Here is a 23,343-nt window from a genome sequence, read left to right on the forward strand (position 1 = left end):
ATTTTTGATGCAGAACAGACTAAGTAGGAAATAAAATGTTTATACAAAAAACAGTGAACTATCAAACATAAGGGGACTCTGCTTCTCATTCCTCAGAAAAAAAGCTAATAGACAAACATTGCCAGTAAAACCTTTTCCAACATTCCAAAAGAAAATGCTTAAGAAATGGAAATAAAAGCACAGGAGTTGACTAGAAGAACGAAGAGCACCTTGGACCTGAAACAGAGTCTGGTGATGGGAGATGGATATGAACAGGAAGAAGACCAGCAACACCGAAATTAGTAAATACATGGAAGATTATAAAGTGTCAATCACATTTGTAAAATATGGCTTTGTAAGAAAAAAAGTGCCTGAAAAAATGGATTTTTGTTGACCTTGTTAAACTTGTGGGTATACTGTGCAGCATATACCCCACTTTAAGTTTCTAATCTTTAGGAGGATATGTGTGTGTGTGTGTGTGTGTGTGTGGGGGGGGTAACTGTAAGAAAAAATATTTTTGCTCTTATTAGCTGTTAGAAAAATATGTATTTGAACATGTATAAAGTGCTAGTTTAAAAGCAAATAGTATATAATGCATTTTATTCTATTTACAATATGGCAATAAGAATGATTTTACATGTAATTGCTTGAAGCTTTGGAGCTGCAGTGTATTTGAACTCTGACCCTGGCAGTAGCCAGCTCAGCAAGCTTATGTTTTCACTAATGATTATCTGCTGGGTCAGGAAAACTGAATGTATAAAGCATTGAATATTCTTATTCCTTCCTCTGAGATAATTGACCTTGTGAATATATCAGAGATAAGACACAGCTGCTAAAAGTAAAAGTTGCAAGAACAAAGAAGTGTATTGCGAGAGTGAACCGACCATTGTATTCAAGCTAGCCTGAAACCTTGGAAGAGTAACATTTACAGAAAGACATTATAATGAACCAGGTGCTTTGCAAGGCTGTATTATTCCCATGGGAAAACTTTTAAAATGTATAACATCAGCTTTTTCTTATGAATAGAATATTGTAGACCATAGTGATGTAGGTGCCCTGTGACTAACCACGTCAGTAAGGTGGGCACAGCCTAAATGTAAGACTATATAAAATTGTGTATTTCCTGCATCATGTCAGACAAAACTCTGTACTTGTATGTTTTTTTGCCTCCTGGTGTACACTAGTAAACTTTTGCATCTGAGCCTCCTGTGTTGTTATCATTTGTTTTTATTTAACAGTTTGGTCCTCCTTGAACCGAAATTCCCTTGGTAAGCTGCAGATCAGAGTGTATCGGTGGTTGAATACTGCGCAGGAGAAGTTACCAAAAGGGTTCTTCTTGAAGCACAAAGACCTCCGACTGAATTGTCATCTTGAGAGGCTGGCCACTTTCTGATCTGCGGCCGAAGAGCGGTCTCGAACTGGTCGACCCAGGAGGCTCAGGTAGGAAAATATTTGCCTTTTTTCTGTTTTAGATCAGGGACTAGGTTACAGTAAATGTCATTGTCAGAGATTTGTTATACAGATCAGGGACAAAAGGAAATTACTGTATATTTTGTCAGAGATCAGGGAAACAGAATAAGGTAGACAGTTATTCTAGATAAACTGTGTAAGGAACTGAAATACCACGTGGTGAAAAGGGTTACGTAACATTTTTTAGAATGGGAAATCAGTGCACTAAAAAATCGCGAGATCCGCCCCTAACTGATGACGCAAAATATATGCAATTACAACGGACTGATAATGTAAGGTATTATACAAAATGGGTTAATAAATAGGGATTTGATGGTAAATTAAACAAGATTTCATTAGTTAAATTTTTAAAACAGCTTAAATCTGACGCAGAAGGTCAGGCAAAAAAACAACAGCAATTAGGCATTCCTCAAGCACACAGGTGGATTGAGGAAGTAAACCGAAGGGAACAGAAAACTAAAAATGCAAAAACATTATTTTTAGACAAAGAGGATAATAATACAGTAATAGCGACGGCTCCACCCCCTCCAATGCCTTTTTCAGGATATGAAGCAGGAGGACAAGCTGGTCCACCTCCATGTTATCCTGAAGTTACAAGAGTACTAAAACCATTTGTTAGAGATCCTATTGAAACTAGGTCCCGGACACGTAAAACACTAGGGGACACAGACTTATATCAAATAGGGAAAAACACACTAGAAGAGAATGAGGAAGAAATCTGTCCACTGATCGAGGTACCAAATCCTCAGGCAGGACAGGAAGGGCAGGACCCAGCTCTTCTAGTATATAGACCATGGACACCGGAAGATATTCGGAAAGCTACAGAGGGAATCCCTCATCCAAAAGTTAATTACACAAAGTTTTTACAAGATTTACAAGGTATGAGACTAAGTTACCACTTGAATGGGGAAGAAGTAGAAAAGGTAGTTAGACAGATTGTGGGTCCAGACTGGCACATGATTTGTGGCACCTGGAATCCTCGTAATGCAGAGCTTAAACCACTCCCACATAGTGATGCAGAATTAGACAACAGAGTCAAAGGTCTTACAGACCGAATTTCTGAAAAATGGAAACCTAGAGCAGATTGGACTTGCATTAATCAATGCATACAGCAAGAGAATGAAACTGTAGATGGGTACTATGGTAGATTATTGGAATGTTTTAATAACCATAGTGGTATGGCTATTCCTGAAAATCAGACACATGATACCTCATATGAACAGCAACTGAAAAATGCGTTTTTGAAAGGTTGCATTGCACCTATCAGTAGCTTTATTACAAAGCATATGATAGATCATTGAACAAGTAGGCTACAAGCCTTACTTGAATATGCCAGACATGCTGAAAGACACTTTAATAGTAAAAAGAAAAAGAAGACACAGGTCTTCACAGCTGAAGACGGAGCAGAGGTCTTTGTAGTACAGTCAGGTAAAAAGGGTAAGAAAAATACCCAGGGAAATAGACAATCTGACAAAAGGTCAGAAGATTTTGAAGAGAGAAAAAAAGAAAGGTGAGTGCTTTAAGTGCAGCAAGAAAGGACATTTAGCAAGGGATTGCAGGCTAAATAAAAGGTGACTACAGAAAATAAAGGTGATGAGGACTGACTATATGATAGTGATAAAAATCAGAAATCATTAGGGAAGGAAAACAAACAAAGGGCAAACGTAAATGTAGTGGAAGGAACAGAGGAAGTGCAAGCAGATGTAGAGGATAAAGAAAGTGAAATTTTAGATTTGGCATTACTGAGCTTGGAGCTCTATTTGGCAGACACAAAACCGGAAGTTACACTTCTGGTGAAAGGAAGGAAAGTGAAATTCTTGTGTGACTCAGGAGCGTCACGAACTTTGATACACCCTTCAAAGTTACCAGAATATTCTGAATCACCTGAATATATATTAGTGAAAGCAGCAAATGGACAGCTATATAGGGAGCCACTCTCCCATGATATAACAATAACTGACCCTGTTTCAGGCATGACTCAGAAAAGTAAAATTGTAGTTTCTGCAAAATGTCCAGTAAACTTACTGGGAAGAGACCTTATGCAGATATTTGGTATAGCAGTAGTTCCTACTATGCAGGGTATGGAAGCACAAAGACAAATGGATACTTTTGTGGTGCGATCGGAGGGTGAAGCTTTTTACTGGTACAGCCAGGACCTAGTTACTACTGGTCCAGGGGCAGTAACCGGAGAACTGATGAATGTAGCCATCAGTAAGGCCCCCTCCCTTGACACTGACCAACAGCATTTGTTACATTGTACTCTATACTACTGTAGCATGCCAGGACCTGATAAAGAATATGAGCAAGAGTTGTTCAAAAATCCTGCTAACAGATTAGTATTACGAACCTTGTATTGGGATACGGAGGGAAACAGTGTGGTAAGCTGTTCACTACCTCAGGAATTCATGACACTGTACAAATCTAATAGACTACCACATGTCAGCTTGACAAAAAATAAGGATGTGAGATGGGCAGACTTAGGAGAAAAAGTAACAAGATGGGAAAAACAAACTGATTTAGAATTATCAGAACAGGGAATACAAAAACAGAAATTGAATTGGCTAACACAGACACATCCAGCTGTACACTTACAAACTAGTGAAGACAGCTGATTAGCATTCTTATTAGAAGAAGAAGAAAAAGCCTTGTGTGGTATACCAGATATTCTTTGGTCAACAGGTAAATCAGATGTAGGACTTATTCAAACAGCAGGACCAGTAACTATTACACCAAAATCAGCATTTAGACCACAAAAAAGACAATACCCCTTGAGGAGAAATGCAGAGCAAGGAATCAAGCCTATAATAGCAGCATTACTCAAGGAAGGAGTACTGGTAGAATCTCTTGATTCACCATGTAACACCCCTCTATTTCCTGTTAAAAAGCAAACGGGAATGGCGGATGGTACAGGATTTACAAGCTGTAAACAATGCAATAATACCCAGAGCACCTACGGTGCCAGACCCACACACTTTGTTGAATGATTTAAAACCACAACAAAAATATTTTACTGTGGTAGATATAAGCAATGCTTTCTTTTCAATACCTATACATCCTGATAGCCAGTATTGGTTTGCATTTACATTTCAGGGTAAAAGATATACCTATACTCGGCTACAGAGGATATTGTGAAAGTCCAACGATATTTGCACAAGAAATGGCAAGCAACCTGGCAGGGTTTACTCCACCAGGAGGTAGTCAGATTCTACTTTATGTAGATGACATCTTGCTAGCAGCCCCTACCCAGCATCAATGCAGGGAAGATAAAATAGCATTATTGAAATTTTTAGCAGCACAAGGACACAAAGTAAACAAAAGTAAGTTACAACTTTGGAGAAAACAGGTTAGATACCTAGGGTATGTAATATCCAATGAAGGTAGAATATTAGACGAAGACAGAAAAACAGCAATTTTACAGGCACCCAAACCAGCAACCAAGAAGGAAATAATGTCCTTATTGGGAACGACTAATTTTTGTCGAAGCTGGATATCAAACTATGCTTTAGAATCTGCTCCACTGGGTGATTAATATATAAAACACCAATGGCAGCACAAGATGTATTACAATGGACACCTGAAGCAGAAGCAGCTTTCTGCAGACTAAAACAATTGATAGCTTCATCACTAGTTTTAGGACTTCCAAGTTACCACAAAAGATTTTTTCAGACCGTAGATTGTAAGCAAGGATACATGACGTCAGTTTTGACGCAACAGCATGGGGATAAGCAACGCCCCATAGCTTACTATTCATCACAGTTAGATCCAGTGGCACGATCATTGCCTCACTGTGTGCAAGCAGTAGTCGCAGCTGCAATGGCAGTACAGGCTTCGGCCTCAGTGGTGTTGTTCCACCCTCTCACATTGAGAGTGCCTCATGCAGTCGCGATAATTTTACTGCAAGAGAAAATAGCATATCTATCTCCTGCTAGACATCTTTCATGTATGACCATACTGCTGAGCCAACCTCATATGGTAATTGAACGTTGTACAACATTAAATCCATCAACGTTACTTCCAACTCCTGTGGATGGCACACCACACAGTTGCCTGCAGGAAATTGAGCAAATAACTTTACCCAGACAAGACCTTACTGATATGCCCTTGGATGATGCCGAGGTGACATTTTATGTGGACGGTTCATGCAGAAAGGGTCCTACAGGGAAAAATCTAGTAGGGTATGCAGTAGTCACAGATACAGAGATTTTAGAAGCCCAACCCTTACAGCATAACCTGTCTGCTCAAGCAGCAGATCTGATAGCCTTAACACGGGCTTGTACTCTAGCGAAAGATAAATGTGTGAACATATATACTGACAGTCAGTATGCTTTCTCTACAGTGCATGTTTTTGCACAACAATGGAAAAATAGGGGAATGATAACATCTACTGGCAAACCGATTAATCATGCACAACTTATTTTGAACTTGTTAGATTCCATTCAGTTACCTACTAAGGTAGCTATTTGTAAATGTTTAGCTCATACAAAACAACAGGATGCAATTTCAAAAGGAAATGCAAAAGCTGATGCAGATGCAAAGCAAGCAGCCTCAGACTCAGAAACTTTACTTTTAACCGAGGAATTACAACCCTCTGAGATTTTAGATTTAGAAATGTTAAAAACAATGCAGACATTAACTACAAAAGCTGAGAAACAAAAATGGGAGAAACGAGGTGCAATCCTCGAAAATGGACTGTATATCTCCAAAGAGAAAAAAACAATATTGCCGTCTAATTTATTTAGATATGCAGCTTTGTTGAGCCATGGGCAGTGCCATGTCTCAACAGGGGGGATGGTACAGTTAGTAAATCAAATATTCCAGACATATGGATTTATAAACTTCACACAAAAATTTTGTGCAGCATGTCATATCTGTAACAAACATCATGCACAAGGAGCATTCAAACCCAAGCAAGGGAGTTTTCCTATACCACCATATCTGTTCCATACTATCTGTATGGATTTCATAGAACTAAACAAATGTGAAGGGAAAAAATAACAAATAAAACTGTTTTGCAGTTGAACTCTTTTTCAGATAAAAGACAGACCAGACCATTGGAAGCAGTGCTGACCCCAGGGTCCTGAGTTTGGTTGAAGGTCACGAAGAGGAAGAATTGGGCGAGTCCAAAGTGGGAAGGACCGTACCAGGTACTGTTGGCGACGCCTACTGCAGTCAAAGTTGCTGAAAGGTCGTCCTGGGTCCACCTAACGCACTGTAAACTGGTAAAGAATTTTCAGCTTGATAAACATTTTGTGACTGACACACAACAAAGGCAGGATGGCCAAGAGCGAAATGAGTAAAAATACAGATCAACCCCAAAGATATTGTTTAATCATCTTGCTAACTATGCATTTATTGACTATGATTGTGATGACTTTCCTTTTGTTGTGGTTCTTCCTACATATAACCACACAAGTGAAAGTAGAGAAACGTGATGAACTGTCTATAGACTGGCATCCAAACTTTAACACATACCTAGCTATGAAGCGTGTATATGTAGAGACTATAAACATTTCAAATTGCTGGGTTTGTACTGCCATACCAACAGCATATGGAGGACTGTTGATGTCCGCTGTCCCCTTGGGGATAAATGAGACTTGGGAAAATTTGCTTTTTGATACAGGTTCTGTAAGATCACAGGACAAAATTGCATTGTATTTGCCTATTACACAGAGGGGAATTGTATGTTTTTATAAGAATGATATACTCCAAGTGGGTTGGAGTAACTGTAACATAACTATATCTTATAAATGCTATATTAAAGCCAAAGATAAAGGCACTATTTGTAACGCAAATTATGATTCATATTTGAGCCTAATGAAAACAACATTAAGTGAAGTGCAGAGAAATCCTGTCTTGCATAAACAATTGTCTGTTATAGACAAGAAAATGTTTCATTCAGAATTAACCCGCATCAGTACCAAAGTAGAAAACTGTTATTTTGTTTGTGGGAAAAAAGCATACAAATGGCTACCTGAGAATTGGTCCGGCAGTTGTTTTTTGGGTTATCTGGTTCCAGCTATAAGGCATACTGCAGAATTACCTCTAGGTAAGATACGAAATGTAAGAGATGTAGCCCGAAAACCTGAAGATCCAATCGGAAAACCTATAAATCCAATGGGAAAAATCGAAGCTGGTTGGAAGAACCATCATTCCGTGAAAGATAAAGAAAAATTGACTCATATGGACTTGAGTGACAGTGTTATATCCTGGGCTGGGATATTTCCAGCATATGGAGTAGTCAAATCGATCTGAGAGTTGAGAAAACTGTCGAAGCTTCTCGAAGTAATGAGTAACGCAACTTTTTCTGCTCTCGAACTAGTGACTGATAAACTGAATGCAATGAAAACTGTTGTGCTACAAAATCGAATGGCTCTTGATTAATGATCACCTAGAGGTAATACAGCAGGTATCGGCCATGACTGAACCAGGCCCAAACCCACTGACGAACTTTTTCCAGAGTCTGTTTGGTGGGTGGGGTTCTATCCTAATGAATATTTTGATTGCTATTTGTGTTGGTCTGCTCCTGTTAGGAGCATGTGTCTGTTGTGGGATTCCCTGTATGAAAAGATTAGTCAAAGATTTTGTTGATATATCTGTAACTGAAACTTTGTACCAAGACATTGAATTGAAACTATTGATTCCAGATGAAACTTGTTCCGAAATATAAACTAAATGACTTGCCTAGTTAAAAGTCCTTAAAGGAGAAGGCTAGGAGACGATATAACATTGTTTATGTTTCTGAATAGAATAAAAAGTATTAAAAGGAGGGAAATGTTAGAAAAATATGTATTTGAACATGTATAAAGTGCTAGTTTAAAAGCAAATAGTATATAATGCATTTTATTCTATTTACAATATGGCAATAAGAATGATTTTACATGTAATTGCTTGAAGCTTTGGAGCTGCAGTGTATTTGAACTCTGACCCTGGCAGTAGCCAGCTCAGCAAGCTTATGTTTTCACTAATGATTATCTGCTGGGTCAGGAAAATTGAATGTATAAAGCATTGAATATTCTTATTCCTTCCTCTGAGATAATTGACCTTGTGAATATATCAGAGATAAGACACAGCTGCTAAAAGTAAAAGTTGCAAGAACAAAGAAGTGTATTGCGAGAGTAAACCGACCATTGTATTCAAGCTAGCCTGAAACCTTGGAAGAGTAACATTTACAGAAAGACATTATAATGAACCAGGTGCTTTGCAAGGCTGTATTATTCCCATGGGAAAACTTTTAAAATGTATAACATCAGCTTTTTCTTATGAAGAGAATATTGTAGACCATAGTGATGTAGGTGCCCTGTGACCAACCACGTCAGTAAGGTGGGCACAGCCTAAATGTAAGACTATATACAATTGTGTATTTCCTGCATCATGTCAGACAAAACTCTGTACTTGTATGGTTTTTTGCCTCCTGGTGTACACTAGTAAACTTTTGCATCTGAGCCTCCTGTGTTGTTATCATTTGTTTTTATTTAACATTAGCATTTATATAAAACACCATGATATAAACCACATAGGTTCATAGGTGTGTACTAGACTAATGGCCCTGGAGCCTTTACAACCCTAGCCCCAAGGATTACCGTGGCATTGTGCCACCCGACCTTAGTTCCTAGTGCCTCTGTCGAGTAGAGCCACTGGAGTGATCCCTGGGGTGAATTTTCTATTTCCCATCCCTACATCATGATTTCTCTTGAAGAGGGTCAGTGAGGTGCTCTGCTTGACATGTATGGGAAGTCTATTATAGAATAGAATGCTATAGAGCACGGGCAGTCTCTGAGTTATGAACCTGTCCCTCCAGCATGTTTTGTTGATTGTGGTAATGAGGTTGAGGTTTCTGGAGCATGTGATGTGGAGGGATTGGGATTTCTTTAGATTTAACATTTCTAACAGAGCTGGGTCAGACATGGCTTTGTAAGTCAAGCAGACATCGCCTCTAAGTAGGCAATATGAGACAGAGAATAGTTGGAGTTTTTTGAGTTTGTCCATATAGGACAAGTGTTTAAGGCCTAGGATCCTCTTTGTGATGTACTTTTGTGGCCTCTCCAGTTGTTGAAGGTGTCCAGTGAAGATACATGCCAAATGGGGCACTGTACTCGATCACTGGCCTAATGAGGGAAGAGTAGAGGGAGACAATGACCTCTTTCTTCCTGCATGCAAAACCCTTAGTAATGAGATGTGCCAAATAGAAGGACTTTCTGACCACAGTGGCAATGTGGTGGTCAAAACAGAGGTTGCGGTCAACCTGTGTTCCCAGATCTTAAGGCCATGGCTCTGACACTAGTCATTGGTGTCATTGTGGCCTTTCTGTAGAATGTCAACATCACTTGGGGAGTTAGTAATAGCTCCCAACTTGCAATCATCTGCAAACTTTGTCAGCCAGAGTCTCTTTGTGTTGGCCTGGACTTCAGAGAAGTAGATACCAAATAGGAGGGGACCCAGGACTGAACCCTGTGGGACTCCACTCGTGACTGGTGGGCAGTCTGACTTGGAGTCAGCTACTTTCACACTGTGGGTTTTATCTGTGAGCTAGTTTGCAACCCACCTAGTGATATAGGGGTTGATGCCTAACTTAGTGAGTTTTTCTATCATTCCTGAGTGAGGAATGGTATCAAAGGCCTTGGCAAGATCAAGGTAGACTGTATGAACCACCTTGCCTTCATCCACAGCTCTGGTGACTAACTCAAAGAAGTCAACCAATTTGAGCAGGCATGTTCTACCCTTCACAAAACCAAACTGTGTAGGATCCAGAGTTTTGAGATTCCCTATATCTTTGTTTATTAGGTCCATGATGATGCATTCCATAGCTTTGCATATCAGACTCGTCAGGCTAATTGGGCAATACTTCCTGGGGTCTGTAGTCGCTCCTTCTTTGTGGAAAGGGATGACTGTAGCAGTGCACCATTTGGTAGGGACAAGGCCTGAGGTGAGGCTGTGACTGAACAGGGCACACAGGTGATGTGCCAGTTCACTCTTTAGTTCATGTAGAACACAGCCAGGGATATTGTCAGGTCCCATAGAAGATGTGTTCTTGGCCTTGGACAGTGCTGTTTTAACCTGTGCAGCAGTAATACTGGGTATCTGGCAATCTACTGGTATTGTGATTGGTCCTTTGGGGGGGGGGTAAACTTAGCACTGAATCTGTTGGCCAGTATATTGGCAATATCTGTTGGCTCGGTATAGGAGGTACCATTGTGCAGTAGCTCAGAGCAAATCTGGGTATTGCCATGGAGATCCTTTGCATAACTATAGAAGGCCTTGTGGTTGTCTTTACTATCTGCTGCAATTCTGTTTTCATAGCTAGCTTTAGAGGATTTGATGAGGGATCTCACCCTTTTGTTGAGGCTGATAAGGGAGTTTTTCCAGTCTTGGGACTTCACCTTATTCCGCATCAGTTTCTTCCTTCTGTTGTAGAGTTTGTTTATGGCAGGGGACTACCAGATTGGCTTCCTTTTTTTTGAGGAGAGTGTCTTGGTTCTATTGGGTATGGCGAGATCCATGCATTTTTGTACGTGTTCATACAGTGCATTGGTTTATGATTCGGTGGTCATGCAACTATTCTCTATTTGCACGGGTGCCGTGAAGTTAGCCACCTCTGTTTTTGGGAGCCCAAATTAGCTTTGGAGAAGTTTTTCATGGTGGTTACCTTTGTGGGGGGTGGGGTGGGAGGGATGTGGATTTCCAAGTTGATTAGTTTGTGGTCAGATCTAACCAGGGAAGAGTTGACTAATGGTGTAGAGCAATTGTCACCCATGTTAGTAATGACCAGGTCAAGGATGTTGCTACCTTCAGTGGGGGTAAGAACGAGCTGGTACAGAGCATTGGAATTAATGAATTCCAGAAAGCATTGGGCAAGTGTATAGGTACATGAGTAGGTTTCCCAGTTAATGGAGGGGTAGTTGAAGTCGCCCAGTATGAGAGTGTTAGGCTGGATCCTATAATTCTCCAGGGTGTTTAGGAACATGGAGTGTGTGTCCTGGGACATGGCTGGCGACCTATAGCAGGCTATGACCTGAATCGCTGTCTAACACAATGTTAGCTACACCTGAAGTATCTCAGATGCATTATATTGGGCTACCAATCTGGAGGTGTGTGCAACCTTTATGAATATGGAAACACCACTGCCTTTGGAGCTTCGGTCCAAGTTCTGGGCCTGAAAGGTGTGGAATGAGTTATAGCCTGGTAGTGCAGGGGTGCTTTCTGCTGCCTTGAACCAGGTCTCTGTTCGATGTTCTCCATTTTAAGGAGTGCTTTGAGGGAGTGCATTTTGAGATTTAGACTTCTAGCGCTGAGCAGCATGACTCTCAGCTTGCATTTGTTTGTAGCTATTATGGTGGTAATTTTCTTCTTTGGAACACTGCCTAAAAAGGCACTATAGGGGTGGCAAGAATGTTGGCCAGTATCTAGAAGCTCAGGGGTGACAGATGCATGCCATCTCTGGCAAAGCATTGATGTCTGTCAATCATGTAATCCCAGGCAGACAGATACTGGATCCCCTTAGAATGACACCAGAAACTTAGCCATTTGATGAAATCAATCATTTTCTGCTTGTACTGTGGTATCATTCTGGGTGATGGTAGGATGCTGCACAGGGCTAGGGTCATACCCACCTGGGCTACATAATCCAAGAGCTTCTCCATATCTCTTTTCATGTAGTTCAGGGAGGTACGTCTCAGGTAATTCACACCCACATGTGCAATGACAGAGTCATATTTGTACCTGTTGTTGAGGGACCTAAGTGGATGGGTTATGTGGTGGATCCTGGTGCCTGACAGGCAGTTGACTGTTGCTTTCTCCTTATTCAACATAGTGAGTGGGACATCAGTGTGCCTCACTATCAAGTCACCTATGACTAGTGTGTTGGGCATGCTGTTTTGCCTTAGGGGCTTTGGTTGAGTGGCACACTGTTTAAGAGAGTTATGTGTCTCGTGATTAGTGTTGTGTTGTGGTTTTTGAGTGTGTTTCTGCCATGGAGATCTCTGCTGTTTGGGCAGATTTTTATTGAGAGCCTCTGCAAATGTGGGTGTGTGGTTTGTGTTTTTATGTGAAGGCAGTGCTGGTGTGTGTTCTACAGGGCTATGCGTTCCATGTGGTGTGTTGCAAGTGTTGACCTTCTGCTCTTGACCAGCTATTCTGGTCTTGTCTGGAGAGTGTGTGGCTTCCAGTTTGGATATATAAGTGCATCTCTCACAAGTCTGAGTGTTGGGAGGTAAGAGGAGAGGGTTGGCAGTGTATGTGAGGCAGTTGGTTCATTGCCTCAGGATGCCCAAGTTCACTAGGTTAATAGGAGAAAGCACAGGGGCCTGACCTTTAGACATGCCTAGAGTGGTGGGCATTAATAAATACTGGAGCTGTTTCCTTGTAGAACATTTAGTGCTGGTAGCACTTTTGTGTGCTACAATAATTGCTACAAGAAGTCTGGTAAAGTGCTAAACTAATACACTAGTAAAAGTGCAGGAGAGGAGAGAACTAGCAGATCTAAGGGAAAAATTGAAGAGCAGATTTTGGCACCACTCAGAAGCTTACAAACAGTCCTGGATACAACAAATCTGTATCTGGACTAGATTAGTTACAGGAAAAGTGGGAAACAAGTGCAAATGCGGGCTTTTAAACCAGAAAGTTGAAAGAGATAGAAAAACTGCCCAGATGGCCAATAAACTACAAATTATGGGCTAAAAGCCACTCCTCTTGTGGTAGATAGGCTACCTAGTGCTTACCATTCCCACTGATAACCTAGAAGGCTTCCCTCCAGCACAGAAAGGCTTGGGGGGCTCAGAAGCTTACCAACAGTCCTGGATACAGCAAATCTGTATCTGGACTAGACTAATTAAGGAAAGGCAGGAAACAAGTGCAAACACGGGCTTTGTTATATATACTAAAGCAGTTTTGTGTAGTGTGTAGTCAGGGGTATTTTAAATGTGGGAGAAGTCTTTTCAGGTGACTGTGGTAAATGGTAAACATATTAAAGGAAACAAGAACTTTTTAAGTTGTAAGAAGTGTAGTATAAGAAGACAAGAAAAGCTTGACAAAAGCAAGTTTAATGTTAATATTTAGTAATCTCGGGCTGATGGCGTAGGGTGGGGTCTAAAAGTGCATTGATTATATTATATATAGAATTAAGATATTTTATATTGTTTTTATAAGGGTAAATGTCTAGATTAATGACCTTGGCTTAAGCTATAAACAAGTGTTTTTTATAAGCAATTAAGGTTTAAAGCAAGATAAAATTAAGAAACACATGAGAAATGCTAAGATGTGCAAAGATACAAACTTTTGCTAATGGAAAAAAAAACAGCTGTACATTATTTTCTGAGTGAAATTTGCAAAGATTCACTGGTGAGTACTTTTCCATGTAGACAAGCTGTTTGCAGGTGTAAGCAATTAATCTTGAGAGTAATGAGCATTCTTTGATGGGAAAAGGTAAATTTAAAGATACGGTGGCAAGCAGTTCAGCGAAAAATAACATTTGAAATTATATTCATAGTAAGTACTATGCTAGCTATCCTTGTGTGACATTTTAAGCCTAGCCATTTTTTTTCAAAGGTAAGAATCAAGCCCTGTATCTTGAGACTGTGAGGTAAAAAGTTAACTATCATATGAATGCCCAGTTGTGAATAAGTTGTGGAAGTGAATAAGTGATGGCTGCATCCCCAGCAGTCCTAACACTTTAATGCATTTAATAGAACAGTGTATAATTTAGTTAAATTTAAAAAAAAAACACTGTACTTTTTACTTAGGGCCAAAAGTTAATGTTTTCTGAAACGATTCAAGCTGTTTGTCACATCTGGGAATGGAATAGAGATAAGATAAGATAAGAAAGGAACAGACAACAGTCAGTGTAAGTGTAAACACAGGCTGTAGCATGTGCTTTTGCATGGATAACCTTATTTTTAGGTGCCTGGGGATGCAGCTGTCAATTTGGGATAGCTGATCCTATCTTGAGGGGTATACTTCATTTTTTGAACATGTACATAGTTGTTTGTGCTAGTTCTAATTGAAAAGGTAAGAGTGGTTTTTGAAAATGCATTTTTGTTGAGGGTTTCATTTCAAAAAAGTTGAAAACATGGCATAGATTTAAATGGAGATGAGAAGAATCAACTATATAGAAGATCAGCCTGCCAATCATTAGTACATACATGTAACTCAAAAGTTGGAAATATGCATTCAAAATCTCTCATGTATAATAGGTGGGAAAATAGCTATTTGTCACAATGGCTATGCTATCCATAATATCTTGGAATGTAAATGGCCTTACAGCTATAGACAAAAAGAAAATAGTATTGAAATGTATTATGAAAGGCAGAGTGCAAACAGTAATGCTGCAGGAGACACATATGAAAAGAAATGAGCATATGAATTTGACAAAGAAAGGATTTCAGGATGGTTATTCAGCATAATATTGGGGACAAAGGAAAATGGGAATAATTATATTAATTGGTAGAGGGGCTCCAATAGAGATAGAAGAGGAGAAAAGACAATAATGATAGACTTGTGGTAGTAAGGGGCTATTAGCAAGGGAGGAGGATAATGCTGACATATATATATATATATATATATATATATATATATATATATATATATATATATATATATTGTAGCCATTATGTCAAAAGTTATTGTTCCCATCTATTATATATGACATTTTTATTGTATATTTCCAACTTTTGTGACATACACACACACTAATGTTTTTGGCAGGCTGATCTTTTATACAACTGTCATAAAAAAACAAACAAAAAAGTTGTGTCAATAACTGCTATTATGGAGCTTGTGAAATTTTTTGGAGAAAATAATTAGCTTTCAGCAGAGCATATTATTTATAGATGAGGATTGGAACTTGATTTGCAATAGTGATGATAACAAAAGAGGATAGATTTCTGAAGAAAATTATAAAAATATGTGTATGGAAAATGTGAATTCAGTAGTAGGAACTTAGACAAAATTTACACATTACTCCCCATGGTATAATAACTGGGCTAGACTAGATAGGAATTATATTTCAGAGGAACCTTTACATTTAATTGAAAGTTTTGATATATATCCAATAACTATTTCAGATCATGTACCAGTAAAAACTGATATAAAAACACAGGGTAATGAAGTAAAAATGAGATGCTGGTGCTTTTCCACCTACCTGCTAAAAACAGAGGAATTTATGGAATGGATAGTGGAAATTATTCAAGCATTATTAGGAAAGATAGGAATATCTTCAGAAGTTATAACTAGTGAGTGGGATAAAATGAAAATGGAGTTTAAAAACAGGATAGAAATAAAAGAGAAACAGATACAGTTAAAAAATAATACAAATTACTTAGTGGTGCTGACAAAGGTTAAAGTATTGCAGAATAAGGGGAATCTTACAGAATAAGAAGAGGGGCAAATAGAGAGTGCTAAAGAGAAAATAAGGAACTATCTGGATAATATGCATGAGTTTAGAAAGATTACTGTTAAGAAACTATTTTTGATAATTCCATAGCACAAACACTTTTAGCACAATGATGTAGGCAGCATAAAGTAGAAAATGTTAAACTTAGGACACCTATACCAAGACAAATAATCAGAAATCTTGTAGAGATTTTATTGATATTTCTGAAATTTTATGAAAATTTGTATAAAGCCAAGAAATGCGAAAATCAAGAAAGAGAACAAATGGAAATATTTATGCTACCTACACTTTATAGTCTGAAAACACAGACCTCCCTCAGACAGCATGCAGTACAGGTACATGCAACACATGCATGCATGCACAAACATACACATATTTGGTTAGATATAAACTTTAATCTTTATGTAAAATGTTGATATATAGTACATATATTGTCTCATCTATAATAACGAAGAAGCTATTTCTGTGTAGTGCTTACTATTTTCAGTGGTTGCAATGTGTTATTAATAATGCAACCCATATTTTGACTACATATTTTTATTTATTTGTTTTTATTTAACAGATGTTTTCCAGGAAAGTTCAACTTCGAACAAAGCCAATTTTCAGCGGAGGACCAGGGAGAAATGTTCCAGATGCATGTCTTTGTAATGTGGGAGGAAACTGGAGCACCTGGAGAAAACCCACATGAATGCAAGGAGGACATGCAGACTCCACACAGAAGACACCCCAGACAAGAATTGAACTGGAGAACCTCTTGCTGTGTGGTGACAACTCTACCGTTGCACCACTGCGCCATCCTACATCACATCCTATTCCATATTAACATTAATCTTTTGTAAGTAGTGTCCTCACTCAATATTCTCAGTGCAACTTCTTTAAGGAGTATTCCACTTTTCTTGAAAACAGTTTCTTCTTTTTTTATTTTATCCATCATTTTCATTTGGAAAACAGGAATGGGGTTTCCAGGAAATCTCTCCCTAAATTGTCCACAGTTTGTCCTCTGCACCTCTTGACTGGTTGTTTGTTCCTGAAATAGCTTCTGCTGCCATCAACTGCTTTTTTTCTTCGACAGTTAATTTTATACCTATCAAGCGTCTGTGTAGATTTTAAAACGAGATGGATTGAAGACTGAAAGTAAAGAAGGATGCAATAACTTGAAACAAAGTCTCATTTCTCTGTAGAATATTATTGAAGGAAAAAAAGCATTTCTAATTGTTTGTGTTCTGATTAAAAGTTATCTACATAATCCTTTGTGTCTCCAACCTTTAAGAGTGTTCCCTTCCATCACACAATAAATAAATAAATAAATAAAAATAAAATTATTCATTTAGCTGATATGCCTGAAGAGTGATCAATATATGTCTCAATTCCTCTCTCATTCTAAAAGAAAGAATACTTACTTGATGCACTCTTTTCTGTTTTAATAGCAACAACAGGAGGTACAGTCAATGTACTGAGGCATTTTTAATATCTTCTTTGCAATCCTTAGCTTCAATTTGATCTGGTAGTGCTGTAAACCTCAAGTTGTGTATGTGACTTGTCCTCAAGTTCTGAGAGTTTCTGTGCCATTTGTTCATATTTTAATTGCTGTTCCATCATTTTCCTTCAAGTTTTTTCAGCAGTTTGTATACCGGTTATTTTCTCTGAATGCCTGGTTAAAACCTCTTCTATTTCTTGTAGTTTTCTGTTATTTATCTCTATATATTCCAGTAGGGTCTCTTTATCCTGAAAAACTCTCACAGTGAATTTGATTAATTTTTCCCTCTAGGGTGACTGAAGAACGTTATCCTTCAACTGCCACTACCATCTGCTTTTCCCATATCTGCTCAGCTACAGTGTGTTCAGTCTCCCATTGAGTTTTCACAGTTGCTCTCCCTTTCATTTCAGTTTTCTTTTCTCTGTTGATCTTCTGGATAAACAATGAAATCAGCTAGCAATTTATGTTAGCAGGCTTTTGCTAATTTAAATTGTTTACTACCCAGAGTTATGTTTTTAGTTGTATTACAATGATGCTGCCATCTTGGGACCAGTCAGAAGTAGTACTTTTTCAGCTTCCTTCAAAAATAATCTTGATGTGGATCCAGGTTCTGTAACACAGAGACATGAAACACTGACTGCAGCCCAGCTGATCCCTGTTCAGTTAACAGTACAGGCATGGCTAAGTCAGGCAGTGTGGATAGGAGTTAGCAGCATGGCAACTTGCCCATTCTGAAGGGAGGGAGGCAGCTGTTGCTTATCATTAGGGTAACATCTAGAAGAAGCACTGGGTGTTTCATCCATGGCCCTTGAGCCTACTGAGCACATGCTGTACACAGGTATGTGGCTTAACCAGGTCTGTCATATGTGTGAACATGCATGCTCCGTTCTATCGACAGCCTAGAGATGCCATGGCTATAGGCCTCCAGTAGATAGGAGAAGGGATGCATGGAATGTGACAGACTTTCCTGCTTCCAGCTGCATGACTTTTACATTCACATGGGGAAATGAAGGAGCTACTTAGACTCTCCAATCAGGAAGAAAGAGTTTGTAGGGCTCTTGCTTAGACTGAAGGTGTTTGGCTTTCACCCTAAGAAAAAGGGAATGAATGTGTAGACTGGACAATGTCAGGGGAGCCATGTGGCAAGATTTTGCTGAAGAGAGAGGGGTAGCAGTAATGTGTATCTAGGAAGTACAAATCTATATGAGGTAATAAGACTGATGTGGATCATTCAGGCTTCTTGATAGCCAGTAGGGTGTAAACTTGACAATTAGTCCTATGAACCTATCAGAACTTCAGCTATATCAACATAATACCAGCAACCCCAATGTGGGAGGCTATGCCCTTATACCATGTTTACTCAGCACTAAATCCAAGGTCATAATACCTTGGATTATAAGGAACAGTGGTTTCTTTAGGTAATTTGAATCTTCATATAACTTTCAGGTGGTTTACTATCAAATGACTGAAAATCAAAAGACTGAATCCCAAAAAGACTGAAAATTCAAAATACTGAATGATGGAATTTGTCCCTTCTCCACTGTTGTGCGATCTTGGAGTTGCGCCCCTCACATGAGGGGAGCAGGGGGGCTTGCCCCTTGCATTCTAAATATATTCAGTATTTTGAATTTTCAGTCTTTTTGGGATTCAGTCTTTTGATTTTTCAGTCATTTGATAGTAAACCCTTTTAGGTATTGTGATACAGAAGTTTGTACAGATTTCAGGGCTCCCATACTGGGGGCCATGCCAATTAATTTTTTCCTTAATGGAAAAATGAATGTATGTATGTTTTGTAGTAGAATGGTAGTTATCACTGTTTCACACTCTTTGTCTATCAAGCAACATTTCTTATTTGTGGAATTTCAATTCCTTTTAAATCCATTTTCTATACTCACATTGCTTATTGTTTTATGCTTGTAAATGGTCTTCAGAATGTGTTTCTTTTATTCAGAACAGCAATTATTAGTGTTACAATTTACAGCACTGTTACGTTTCTGATAAAATGTAACAGTGCAAGTTTGAAATACATTTAAACAATGTGCACATCTGACTTTAAGATGCTCATTAAAATGTTGAAACAAAGTAAAATCATAACTAAAAGACATACAATGGAAATCTCTTTGAACATAAGTGCTTTAAATATTAATATGTTAATATCTAGAGCTTCAACGATTGATATTAACAGGAATGTAAGTAAAATAACTTCTGTAACTTGTATTAGTGCAGTTAAGCTGTTCCAAGTACAGGAAGATGAATGGTAAGGCTTACAAAAATTCCTCAGATTCCTCACTGGCTGATCAGCAGAAAAAAAAATGAAAGAATTGTTTTGAATACGTTTAATCAAAACAGTTAAACAAGTTTATTTCCTTGAGAAAACATTATGCACAATAAGATATGCAATTTCAAAGAAGCAGGAACAAGCAGTGTTGAAATATGCATACAGAGAGATTCTTACTCTGTTGCTGATGAGATCTCCTCATCTGACTGATTGGCTTCATCTTCTGACTGGTCACTCAGAAGGTCATAGGTTGGGTTGGGCAGTGAATCAACAACCTCAAGCACTGGTGCAATGCTGTGCCGTCTCTCTTTGGAATGATCAGATGGAAGTGTGAGTGTCTTGCGATCTGCACTTTCTGGACTGCTACCAGAGTCATGAAGATCCATAGCAACAGTGCCTGTACCAAAACAGAAAAGACACAATGATTTTGGCATGAACTGCATAGTCCTTTAACCTACAAAATGCAATCATACTCTGGCACAACACACCATGGAGTTCCTAAAAAATTTAGTATAGCAATTAATTTCAGCAATTAAATATATAATACAGAAGCTGTTTTCAATAAAATATGCAATTCATATACTGTACCCATAATTTTTATTTTTACTTCCTGTACCAAATCCTATACTAGTCTTCCAATACACCAAGCATGACTTGCATCTTTTTTCATGTGGAAAGTATAAGATGCCTATAAAAATATAAGAATTTGAAAATAAATGGTCATTATATACTTGCCATAAGATAGAGCTGGATGGGCAGGTGCATCCTTGTTAACAACAAAACTAATTTTGTATATATCTAAAGAGATATACAGCCCTGAGGAATATGCTGGGACATGTCAGAATCTTGCATGCATGTTACAAATGTAATAATATACTACTACTGAGAGGAAATCTTCCTTCACCTTGAAAGATATGTAGATAGAAAGAAAAGATGATCTGATTCAATAATTGGTTAAATAGCTGGTATCATTCCACGGGATCTAGTATGAGTAAGCATGGGACAAGATGCTTGACATGCCAACTTGTTTCACTGAGGATTGCCTGTACTTCTTGTTTTAAGGCTTCTGAATACTAGCTAAGCCTTTGTCTTCCAAGTATCTTTTTAGTCGGAGTCCACTTGATGGACATTAGAGCAGAACCAGATAATGGTCAAATGGGGCCCTAGGCAGGGTAATGGATCAGAACCTCCCCATATACAGTCAACCCCCCTCAGTCATTCCAATGTTCCATTACTTGGCTATTGCTACCAATCACCATGAACACTGATCAATCCTGTTAATGTGCATACTGTTTTCTGATTTACTTCTACAATGATTACAGATATTTGAATTTAATACAAACCTTTTATTTAAAATTTTATAGCACAAACATTAATAGACATTTGCTAAACAAAGTAATACAGTCTCACAATGAAAAAAGACTTTGAATTAAAACCTCTCTGTCCTTGAAACTCACATTCATTGAAATGGCACTGAAACCCACATTGAAATAAAATGCATCTAGCCAGCATACCTCTCAATTGTACATATTTTCTCAGAATGTCAAGATTTTTGCCTCATATTTTTGGCCCATTTTTCATAAAATTGTGGTTTTCTGACAAATTAGTGGCAAATCATTAAAGACTGAAGTTAAGAAAATGACAGACATTTGAGTTTCAGCCTTCATACCTTTCAGAAAATTCATGCCAATGCAAAACTTGTTATTCTATCAACTTTCTAAGTTTGTAAGAGCAATATTTAAAATTTGTCATTATTTTGAGGCCTTTGTTTCACTTTTATTTATGGCTTTGTCCAGATTTTTTCCTTTAAGAGGTTGGGAGGTATGCTGACCAGTGGTAGAGAACATTTACCTTTTGGCTGTTTTTAAATCTTAGGACCCTTGCACACATTTTTAGGCAATGCAAGCATGCAAAACTTCCTTTGATTCACCTACCTCATTGTTTTAAATTATATCCCTTATAAAATACAGCACCACTTGTTAGATCATGTTTTAAATTTATAGTTTTGAACATTTTCCCACTAAGCAGTGAAACAAAGCATGTGAACCAATAATGACAAAACTGCCCAATTCAGAACATTTCAACCATCAAAGACCAGTCAAACATCTGTCATTACAATCCACCAGTATCAGTCAATATGCACAATTTCTGCAGAAGTAAAAGTCATATGAATTACAGTATTTGTGCAAAGGGGAATGTAGTCTCTGGGATGACCTCCAGCATGATTACACCTAGCTTTAGAACAGGCAAGCCTGTGGTTGTAGCTGTCTGTTTGTCGCAACTGGCTGGATAACTTCCCCAATTAGAAAGTGCATATAGTTTTGTGTTTGCTGTGAGTTAAGATGTATTGTGGGGTGCTAAAAATGCATTTAGTTTCTTGTTTCTTGAGAATGTTTATTGAAGCAAAAAGAAAGGGAAAATGTGACATGGGGTTCAAGCACAGATAAAAAGCAGCAAACACATACAAAATCATTATATTAAGTATTAATGTCTGCAGGTACGTTGCAATTTGGAAAGATAATATTCAGAAGGGTTACTATCTGAATGGTCAGGACTTAGAATGTAGAAGACTGCCATTTCTCAGAATATTCTCTTTTCTCTGAGGTATGGCAGTCTTGGAAGATATATCCATCCATCCTTCCTCAACCCCTTTTCCCATCTTTCCATATGGGATCATGGTATCACTTCTGCAATGGCAATCAACTCAATCCAAGGTTTACACCACTGGGTGGCTAGCCCTGTCACTATAGTTCATTCGTACCACACACTCTCCACCTATGGCCAATTTAAAGTGTCCAATCCACCTACTGCATGTCTTTGGAATGTGGGAAGAAACAGGAGCACCCGGAGAAAACCCACGTGACCACAAAGAGGACATGGAGACTCTGCACAGAAGGCACCCCAGAAGAGAATAGAACTGGAGAAAATCTTGCTGTGAGGTGACAAAGCTATTGGTTTGATGGGTGGAGAAGTACAATATTTAATATTTACTCTTCTACACTTTTGGTCTGTTTTTAGTGGGTTGAAACTTACTTTGTGAGTCTCCTCATTTCAGAAGGGGGCCATTCAAAACAAATGTCATGCAGATTATAGTACTAATAACAGAATGACTGCATTAACAGTTTTATCATGGAATAATAATGGCATTACAGGTATAAACAGAATGCAGAGAGTACCAAATTATAGTAAGTATGGTGTGAAAATAGCAATATTACAGGAAACACATTTGAATAGAAATGAGAAAGTGATTTTGGTAAACAAAGAATTTCAGAATCCTTCAGTTCCAGCTTCAAATAGACTGATTTCAGCAGAGTATGAGAGAAAAAAGAAAGAGGGAAATAATACTGATTGTAAGAGAGGCTCCAATAGCAATAAAAAAGGAAAAGGCAATAATCACAGATTTGTGATAAAAAGGGGTTATTGGCAGGGAAGGAGGATTACAATGGCATATTTATAATCCACTTAAAACTACTATTAATGAGCTTAAGGGAATTTTAGGAAAAAAATATTAGCTTAAACAGGGAATATTATTTATGGGTGGGAAATGGGACCCAATTTGAAAAATTGAGTATGTATGAAGGGACACCTAGAAGGTAAACTATAACAAAACTGGGTAGATTTTCTTAATAAAGAACAGTTGTATAAGCCAAACTCAGCATAACGGTAGATATCTGAATGATCACTGCTGAAGTAGCTTTAGCTATATGTGTTATATCCTGCCAAGTATATAATAGCTGTTCACCTTCCAAAGCTTCA

General features: G+C 38.3%; 1 protein-coding gene across 1 annotated transcript in view; it reads right to left on the reverse strand.

Annotated features, from left to right (window-relative positions):
- Positions 1–23,343, reverse strand: part of LOC122810726 (potassium channel subfamily T member 1-like) — a 421,082-nt gene that overhangs the window by 236,825 nt on the left and 160,914 nt on the right. Inside the window, exon 4 of the mRNA XM_044082290.1 lies at positions 19,765–19,984. Coding sequence (XP_043938225.1) covers positions 19,765–19,984 — 220 coding nt within the window. The remainder of the gene's footprint in view (positions 1–19,764; positions 19,985–23,343) is intronic.

Source organism: Protopterus annectens, chromosome 9.part0 (genome assembly GCF_019279795.1).
Source record: "Protopterus annectens isolate FY-2018-M chromosome 9.part0, PAN1.0, whole genome shotgun sequence".
NCBI lineage: Eukaryota > Metazoa > Chordata > Ceratodontiformes > Protopteridae > Protopterus > Protopterus annectens.